This window comes from Branchiostoma floridae, chromosome 5, assembly GCF_000003815.2.
Source record: "Branchiostoma floridae strain S238N-H82 chromosome 5, Bfl_VNyyK, whole genome shotgun sequence".
Lineage (NCBI taxonomy): Eukaryota > Metazoa > Chordata > Leptocardii > Amphioxiformes > Branchiostomatidae > Branchiostoma > Branchiostoma floridae.
The window spans coordinates 4,439,620-4,449,819 of NC_049983.1; the positions used below are offsets into that span (position 1 = coordinate 4,439,620).

The 10,200-nt window shown below is 42.0% G+C and overlaps 1 protein-coding gene across 1 annotated transcript; it reads right to left on the reverse strand.

Annotated features, from left to right (window-relative positions):
- Positions 1-4,571: 4,571 nt before the first annotated feature.
- On the reverse strand, positions 4,572-9,350 carry LOC118415613 (cartilage intermediate layer protein 2-like). The gene is made up of 5 exons (XM_035820319.1): positions 9,257-9,350; positions 8,380-8,691; positions 8,100-8,214; positions 7,355-7,512; positions 4,572-7,133 (listed from the first exon to the last, which is right to left on the reverse strand). Exons 1-5 carry the CDS (start codon positions 9,348-9,350, stop codon positions 4,957-4,959), a joined length of 2,856 nt encoding a protein of 951 aa, XP_035676212.1. The 3' UTR covers positions 4,572-4,956.
- Between the last annotated feature and the right edge of the window lie 850 nt (positions 9,351-10,200).

A 10,200-nucleotide genomic window follows, 5' to 3' on the forward strand; every position in this document is an offset into this window, starting at 1 on the left:
CAGCCAAATAATGATTCTTCTGACCGTCTGACTCCCCTAGCGTACTATTGACTCTGTTTGTCCAATTTCTACAAATAGTCCACCATTCCACAGAATCTGGTAGACACTACTCCATCTGTGTTTAGAGACCTTTGATTTTTGCCTTCGCCAGAATGTCAGAAGGTTCTGGAATCAGTTAAATCAGGACTTGTTGGGTCTGTATGTAGGTCAACAGCATATAACTCAGGAAGTTGTGGATAGATCTTGATGATATTTGGTATGTAGGAGTTGTGGAAAGGTAGGTGAAATTCAAAAATTTACATTTTTTGAGTGTTCGTCTGTTAACAACATACCTCGAGAATTTGTGGTTGGATCTTGATGATATTTGCTAGGTGTGTAGTGGTTGTAGAAAGGAAGGATCAAAATGGTATGCCAAATTCCAAAAGCCGCACAGGAATGGGTGGAACTTTTTTTCCGGGCGTGCGTAGTCAGATCACCTGAGTATTCCCTGGGGAATTTGTTTTGAAGACGTTTTCATGTGATCTATATATGTGATCAGGGTTTTCATTCATTTGAATGTGTTTTATATCATGATTGTGTGTTTCTGTGACTCTTGCTTTTTTTCCACTGTGAGGTTCATTTGATGTTTGTTTTTCGTCAGTGTATGGGCTAATAATGACCCATGGATGACCCAAGGAGTTTGACCTAAGATTCTCGTGCCTCGATGAAACGAAGTGTGTGTTGTCCTTGCATTCCTCTATCAAAGGTTTGATTTTATAGAATGGCTACAATCTTTGAAGCTCTCTCTCTTTGTACATAGAGGTACACCTATCTACATTTTTGTATCTATCTAACTCTACCTAATCTATATATTCCTGGAGACCTGCTGACAGGGCTTTATTGCATGGGGCTGTCCAAAAATGACAACAACAAGTGCCTGTCAAACTCTGTTACTGTTGCATTTGTCTCCTCATCTTGCCCCTAGGGAAGGCCCCAAAATGATATGTTTGAGCGTCGTAGCCTCAAATTTTGGCTGACTCTCTCTCAACATTGTCATCAAATATGGATATCATAAAATTTATCTGGTGTATTTGCAGCCAGTGCCATAGGCAGGTGCCCAAAGTGAGTAATGAGGCTGATTAACATGGTCGAGGCGCCTCTTTGAGCACGGGAAAGTGGAGTGTTCGTGGTAGCGGCATACACTGCAGTCACATACTGTAATGGAAAAATAAAACCACCGCGAACATTTCTGCATTTACAGTAACAGCAGAGTAATAGACATGTAGCCCTACACAATGCACACGAAATCATCATTTTGTGTGGATAAGTTAAAACATCCCCCAAAGAAATTATGTCATTCTTTTGTTGTATTAACTTTGTCTGGTGATAATAAATGGTAATTCGACGCGATGCAGTGTCCACACACTCGCGCCCTTCCTAACACTTGTGTTGGTGTTTCTTTGTGTGTGTGAAGAGTATGAACCAGGGCTGGGTATCGGTACAGCGTACCGGTACAAAACAGTTTTTCCTTATTGGACCGGTCCAGAAAAACCGGACCTGAAAAAATTAGATGGACCGGATGTTGGACCGATTAGAAAATAAACAGATTATTTTAATAGGGATTCACACGTTTTAGCACTTGCAGATGGAAGAAAATAACGAGTGAAGTAAAGTTTATAGTAATTGCTACCAAGTTTTACAGTCAATCCTACAGGTGCAGATAGCTTGTTGTGATTTTAAACGCCAGTGTAGGTTTAATACTCCACCAAACAGATTTCTTTGTAGTAAAATGGACCATTGGTATGAATCATACTGCATCAGGTTCAGGTCCGGAACCGGACCTGGACCTTAATTTTCTGTACCGGTACCCACCCCTAATGAACGCATCGAGAGGGAGAACTGTGTAGGGGTGATGCAGAAATTAACAAAAATGTTGATTAAGGATGTAGTTAGTCTCCCATAATCAAGGGTGATGTGATGAACACACATGTGCATACATGACTCATAGTCATAATGCAGGATAGCTAACATTACAACTGTGATAATGTGGAAAAAAATCACAATATTTAGTACAAAACACAAAAGCAGTCAAGCTTCATGCAGTTTTATTGCGTAATACAGAAAAGGAGTCAGTTTGGTATTGGTTACAAATTATACCCAGACCCCTCTACAACACCAGCGTTGTTGTATGATTAAAAATGTTAGTAATCCATGTAAAGGAAAGGTAAATCTACAATTTATTAATTCCTATACCGCACCAATGTGCTATAGTTAAAGTTCAACTAGATTTAAAGTTAAAGTACATCCACATATTGTTATGTGCGTTTATCATCTATATTTAAAGCATTTGGTTTCCACCTAGTTGCAAATTGCATCCAGATTCCGCTACAACACCTGGGTAATGCTGCATATTTCACTTTTCTCTAATGTAAATGGAGCAGTTTCATCGTGACCGTATGGCTGTACTTTCTGGGCTTTGTAAAGTACATTTCACACATCTCAGACTCCACATGAACCATTCAGTTACAACTACATGTTAACAAACTGATTCCTCTATAACACCAGTGTGCTTGTAATGAGTTAAAGTTATAATTATGATCAAATGTTTGCTATCCATTTCAAGCAACAGTACAATCCATTATAAGCGTTAATCTATATCAAAAGCGTTCAGCTTGCTACTGGTTACAAATTGTATTCGTCTACAACATGTAATTAGCGTTCTAACAAAATGTTAAGTAAACTCCACACATAAGCGTTAATCTACATGTAAAGCATTCAGTTCACAACTGGTTACAAAATGCATCGAGATTGCTCTATAATACCAGTGACCTTAGTTAAAGTTTAAACAAAATGTAAGCTGTTCGTTTAAAGTCAAGGTACATCCAAAATTTATAGCTTTTGTTTTATGAAATGCACGCTGAAGAAATATTTTGAAATCTGTACATTTTCTCATTTTTTCCTCTTTGATAGAGCCGACATCGTAATTTTTGATAACAAAGGTAATGGCACAAAGGCTTCACGTATTTCATGATCATTTGAACTTCAAAATTGATTAACATTGATTTTCATTATTAACAAATCTCGCAAATAGGAACCCAACTTGAAAATTCTAACGGTCACCAATTCTCATGATCAAAGTAGCGTTGGTTTAGAAAATGCTACTGTTGTGTCCATACCGCAATGCCTCAATGGTATCATTCATACCACAAATTTCTCTTTCCTCTGATGTCAATCGAAGAGATCGAAGAAGCTCATCTGTGTTGGTAATAGTCATAGTACAATGCTAACCTTTCTTCCAACACAAAAGTATACAAGTATGAATGGTTGACTTTTAGCATCTGGCCGGACTTCCTGACGTTTCATAAAAACACTCAGGTTATGTGCGTAGCAACAAAAGCAATTGAGCAAAAGCCTTACTTTTGTTAACTCACTTCTTTATTAGTCGAGTGTGACCGGAGGGTACATGTACATTCACTGGTCTTCTTTTATCCCTCGCATTCACAAGGTAACACAAATGTTCTTGAGGAAATGAAGGGAAAATGGAGAAAAAAATTCTTATCGTTTCTTTTCTTTAAATATTCCCATATATCCCAGTAAATTTGCTTTTTTTTCACAATATTGTCTGTCTTTGAGGGCCTACATGTATTTTTTATCAACTATCTGTGAGCTTGATCTTTGCATTCTTCTCACCAATGATAAAAGCACTCTCCATGATGAGGCTTGATTATTTGGCAAAAGTATGTGTTTCGTGGAACTCTAGTTCGTTTTGCGATTGATACCAAAACTGCATAATTCAGGGCTCCCTGGTCACTGTGCATGCATTTCCGCTCAATAGCTTGGAATTTGGTTTGGTGGTGCCTATGGCATACGCCTACAAAACACCACTTCATTTTTTGGCTATTTTTACATGTTGTTATACAAATGTACTTCGGGTTATCCTGTTATCCTGTGAAAGTCATCCTATGACCTGAAATTGGGCAGCTTTCGCACAAGAGATGGGGAAAGGTATGGGTTCCACTGTGTGGATTTTCTCAATTGGATATGAAAATCTAATCCTAATTTGCATAATTTACAAGCCACTGTGTTGGCTTTTCATCATAGTTAACTACAGGGCACCAATTATGTGTATTACTTCATCCTTGCTTAACCTTTCCTTTTTAAAAATCTACAACTGAAACACCTCAGGCCTGTTGGTACAGATATAAAAGCTGCTACAGCTATACTGATGTCCAAACTATCTAGCTTTCTCCGAGTACAAGACCTATCGTATATACGAAACATAGCTTCCCCAGAACATCAGACAGAAAACCGTACTTTCTGTTGCAGTACCAAGGAAAGCCGTCAAGGGGGGGGGGGCAAAATCTCATTAGAAAAAAAACTAGTCAAGACCTAATATGATCAAATACCAAGATCATAGCAATCAATCCATCCATAGTTTTCTTAGTTCTTCCGATGACCCACAGATAATGATTACAAAAACAACCGTAAGCCTGTCCGTCTTGGAGAGGAAAGTGACATGAGCACCATATGCCTCATGTAAAAAAAAATCAAGGTCGCAGCAGCGGGAAACATTTCACTCTTACTACATACTTGCAGACCATAGGCATGTGAAATAAGAGCAAATTGGACATTTTTTCCATGAATCTATAGATCTACAGAAAAGGCAGAAGCAGTTTTGCCTTTCGCTAAATGAAGCAAGGAGGAATCCTAGAAAGGCAATAAAGCTATTTGATTTAGCCTATAAATGCACTATTGATATTCAAAATAATAAACTTTTAAATGAGTATAGGTATAATTTCTATTAACTCCAGTTATTGAAATTGTGCAATAGTAGAGCAGCAGGATCCAAAAGAAGAACTAAGCTACAGACTTTTAATGCCTTCTAGTGAGTATAACTTTGCATTTGAAAACAAGATAATGATATATAGAAGCAATGCTTTGCAGCTCGGATTATTGTCTGACTTTCTGTCATTTGCCCTAAGCACAGTCAAAGTGAACAAACCAGTTGTTGTCTGGGGCAAGAGTGGTTGATCCAGGACCAGAACTTGTCCCAGCCAGACACTGTTGGTACGCAGTTTGCTTACTTGTGTCCCCTGGACCGGTGGCCTTATAGATTCCAAACGTTTGGCCAAGGTCATTTTGGGAATCATAAAAACGGAAGCGACTCATGTCAGTGTTATCCGGAGGAGGGGCACCATACAGTGTATTAACTGTAAGCGTGGTGATTGTGTCAAGCGTTTCGAAATTGTTATTAACAGCCACCCTATTACAGTTTGCAGGAGAGCCGTCATCACGCAGAAAACCCAGTTCTACGGAGGTAAAGTCAACGTCGGCAGCGGGATCACGGAAGGGCCGGCCATTCGGGCCTGTTGTCCAGACGTCACCAGTACACTTGTACTCAATGCACGTCCCTTTCACCGCCGCCCCAGCAGGCACTACATCGTCCTCTCGTCGACCATACTCAGTGCCTCGATTGGCGGCATGAGTACCTACCTTACTAACAACGCGGGCCCTCAAATTTTCATTTGCACCAGTTACCCTTACTTTCATGAAACAACTTTTCTTTTGAGCCGGGTCTTCGGTTGGATACCACGACAGATAGTTAGGTCGCAGCCTGTTGTCGGTGGGGTTATAAGGAATGGTGTTGATCTCGACTAAACCTGACACTTCGTCTCCGTAAAACTTATAATGATTGTCTGAGATTGGGGCGTTACGGCAAGTTGATTCGCTCCTGTAGGAGGGCCCAGAATTTCCGTGAGTAAGGGTTGTACTAAATGCCTTATTATTATTTCCCCTAGTGTAACCGCCAGGAGGGCTAAATCCCAAGTCGAGTGCTGACGCTGCATCGTACTGAGTCGTACCCTGGGTTGCAGAAACATAGGTCACAGAACCGGGCCGACACCACCCTTCCACACATGCTCCCCCCGTGCCACTGGCACTGGTCCGGGCATTATAAAAACGAGCGAATCTTTGGTTACCTTGATCTAAGTCTGTGTTTACAACTACAAACTCCACATTCACATTATCGACCTGTGCTGTTGGGGCACTTCTAGCCTGACACACCCTTACCTTGGAGTAACAACGTTGACCAGCTTTTATCCACCAATCTACGTTATAATTACGTCGAGTGACCCTTATATTCCCGTTCCATGTAAAGCTTTGCTGACGCTTCCTACGTTTGCCTATCGGGGTTTGGGTAACCGTACTTTCTTCCTCCCAACGACCTGTTTCGGGATTCAGAGACCAAAGTTTCACCTCATGGCCCGGCTCTGCAGCAGCGAAGTTCACTTCGTTTTCATTTAAGAACACGGTTACTGTACCCGCAACTTCCAGCTCATTTCCTGACCCATCCGCAAAGTCAAGGCTAAACATTCCGAAAGTCTCGAGCTGCTGCTCCTGACCTTCCTGATCTACAAAAGTGAAATCACTCTGCATATCTTGTACGTTAGAAAGGTTTCTGGGGTCTATGAAACTTATAGATGCCTGCACAGTACCACTGTATTGCTGACCGTCTTTTGTGTAGAAAGAGTTGCCAGGTATTTCTAGCTGGCCGATGGGGGCCTTACCCGGAACAGTTCCAAGATCAACTGTACTAGTCATTTCTGACGACATAACCATCGGTTCTGCTCTTTCCCGAATGTGAACCCTGTGGTAGACGGATTCACCTTCGACGAAGTCAAGGATTTTTGTCGTCTCAACAAAATCCTTGTAAATATCTTTAAATGTCACGGCCAGACGCTTTGTGTTTGGTGGTACCTCTAGTGTAAACGTGCCCGAGAATGTCGTGAAGCCGCTGGGCACACCGTTTACCAGGATATCAGCATTAACCACTGGTGTATTTGTTGGACCCCCTAACAGTATCCCTCTAACGTAAGTTACAGGGTCCCCACATTCCAGACATTCACATGATGAAATGGCCATTATGTTTATAGTATAGCTACCACAATCGATAGCCTGAGCCTGGAGAGTTCCAACTGCACTACAGTACTTAACTGTATCATTACACTGGCCGCTGTTGTAGCTGGAACCCACACATGGCTTGTAGTCACACTTGCCTACATTGTAAAGTCTGGTTCCGTCTGGCTGGACGCAGTCTGCTGGAAGCTGGATGTACTCAGGAGATGGATCTGCATTGTAGGAGTCTGTGGCACTCGCTGTAGTGGTGGTATGAAAATGCGGTAACATGAATGGCAAACACTTTCATCTTGTGAACAAGCTACAGCCAGACAAACGTCATTTTTGGCTCTCTTGAAACGCTTTGACCAATGGATTTTTCGTGTCACACTCTTGAGAAGTTATTATTTTTACGTATGTGGACATGGAATGCACATACACTTATACACTTATCATGTACTAGAAATTGAGTATGACCCACCATAAATTTGTAGCAGTGCTGACTCTGAGTAGCCGGCCCCGGCGTCACTGTTAGCCCGGCATCTGTACTCCCCTGCGTCACTCAGAGCTAGGTTGGTCAGGGTGAGTTGGTTGGAATATCCGTACACGCTTTTGTCCAGAATATCGCCATTGCGAAACCTGCGCGGCAAATGGAGCAATTGATATTATTTGTATGCACAGCATGGCACGCGTGCCTACACTGGCGAAATGCAGAAATGCCGACTATATAGACAGACATAACTACTTTTTTCTATCAAATTCTGGTCATGTGATGATAAAACAGAGCATGTAATGCAGATGTGCTAGAAGATAGTTATGACGATGACAATACAGTACATGTAGGTACATCAAGGGATCATTGTTGGACAGACAACAACGTCTTTGGTGTCTGTCGTGAAAGAAATAGGAGAAGATGCCATTCAAATGTGTTCTCAAATAGTAAGGATTATTCAGCCCGTGGTTGAATTAAGGGTTAATGACTCGCCCCGAGGTGTATATGGTGTCATAACGCCTGGTCCTTTGCTATAACCACCGAATAAAACCACCGAGTGAGCGAAGCCGAAGTGCCGGTGTCGATTCATTCTGACCAATCAGAAGAGCGATACACACCGGCCTGGTCGGAATCTATTTGTTACTGCGTCATAGCCAACGTGGAACGGGACCTTCTGATTGGTCGGCGGCGCCTGGCTATATGATAATAACTCCTTTAATAAAAATTGCCTTACCACTCATAGTCCTCTGCGTCAGGTTCTGGGGAACCGTGCGCTTCACAGCAGAAGGTCACGTCTTGTCCCACTAGTCGAGACCGACTTTCAGGGTGTTGCGTAATGATAGGTGCGACTAGAAAACAATTTAAGAATTGTGTGATTTCTCGCTTGTCCATTTAGCATTATTTCTTCATTTTTCATCTGAACTAAATGACTTTAGGTGCCCTTGACCAATAGGACAATCATAATTACTCATCAAGACTATTTCTAACGCTACTTAAGTGTTAAAGGAACTCACTCAGTATCTCCATGTTTGCAGTCATCGTGGATGTTGTCGACGTTATGGGAACAGTTGTCGCCACTGTCGACGAGTATCCATCTTTTCTTATGAGCATGTCCACCTGGCTGGCGCACACTCCACTAACTCTTGCTGTACCTGTAGCGTCCGTGGTGCCAAGGGTGATGTAGGGTCTATCTGCGTAGTGGATGGTGGCCCCCTGTAGAGGAGCGTTCTTCGTGTTCCGCACTGTAGCCGTCAGGACGTGAGTTTGACAGCCACACTCACAGGTTACCGGGTCCCTCGTCCCAACTACACACGTTCCCCCACAGTCTGCAGTTGTGAGAAAAAAAAATTCCCTCAACAAAATTATCATTGTTTAGACATCTAAGGCGTACAGAAGCCGTGACCGACCTATTGATTAACTGTTTGAAACAGACTGTGGACGGAATCACATCGTATTTTTCATATGTAAATAACACACTTTAACTCACTACCAGCTGATATTAAACAAGTTCCAAGCCTAAATTCATTTAAATCAGCAATGAAACACCATTATCAGTAGTGACCTCTGACCTCCCAAACTGTTGACCTGCATCGGATATATGGCTTATGATTTTGATTTATCTGTCTTTCATGTTTCAGTTGTACTTATATGTTCCGATGTGTATGTCTACTTATTTTCTCCGTAATTTGTTTTTTTATCTCCTTGTATGTATATGTGAAACTTGATGTATATGTGAAACTGGGCCCTATTTTTGAAAACCAGTTTATCCAAACTGAATAGGCCACCCAGGCGTTTGAAAATAAACAAACAAACAAACAAACAAACAAACACAAGCAGCATACCCGGACATGCCCATGTAGAACACTGTCGGGACTGGTCCTGGCTACCCACACAGGGATTTCCCCCAGATGATGGGGCCGGATTGTTGCACTGCCTCTGCCGGACCTGTGTGCCACCGCCGCAGGACTGGCTGCATGTGGACCATGCCATCCACGTGGACCACATGCCGTGAACTGAAACATTGACACTGGTGTTGAAATGCGACAAGAAAATTTACTTAAACAGCATATAACATTGTCACCTAGGGAGCACCCAAAAGATGTCTTGGTGTGATGATATTCTTTTGCTTTCTTTCTGATGACTTCTCTGTTGTCCATTTAGCCCCATTCCTTCAGTTTTCATTGGCCAGTAGGACAATTATAAAAGCCATATAGATAATTTCTAACGCTGCTCAAATGTGAAAGGAACTCACTCAGTATCTGCATGTCGGTAGTCACAATCGATGTAGTCGACGTTGTGAGAACAGTTGTAGCCACTGTCGACGAGTACTCGGTTGTAGCTACGTCAGGAGAGAAATTTCTCTGAAGTTAACCGCAACATAGCATCATCATCAGGGGGAGTCCCGAAAGATGTTTAGCCATTTATAATGTGTGGCATTTATTGGTTATATGCTCTAGTTATGACCAAAAAAGACTTGCTTAAGTTGGAAATAAGCAATACAAGTAAAACGAGGCAAGTTGATCACATAAGTTTCATCCTGAGTCAGGCAGTAATTTTACATAAGACTATAGGCGTCTCAAAAACTTAACACTAAATAATGGCCTTCATCTTTGTTCAAGTTAGTCATTTCATCAAGCTTTAGAGCCACAGTCCCTTAAACAAAGCGAATCTCAACTTGCAACGGCGACATTATTGTAGTTGCTTACTCGCACAGGACACTCCGGAGTCGCACTCCCGTGTCTCCTGAGTATCTCCATCACACTCCGCCCCGCCGTTAGCTGGTGCCGGATTGGTGCAGCTTCGGTCCCGAGTCTGCGTACCGACTCCACACGTCA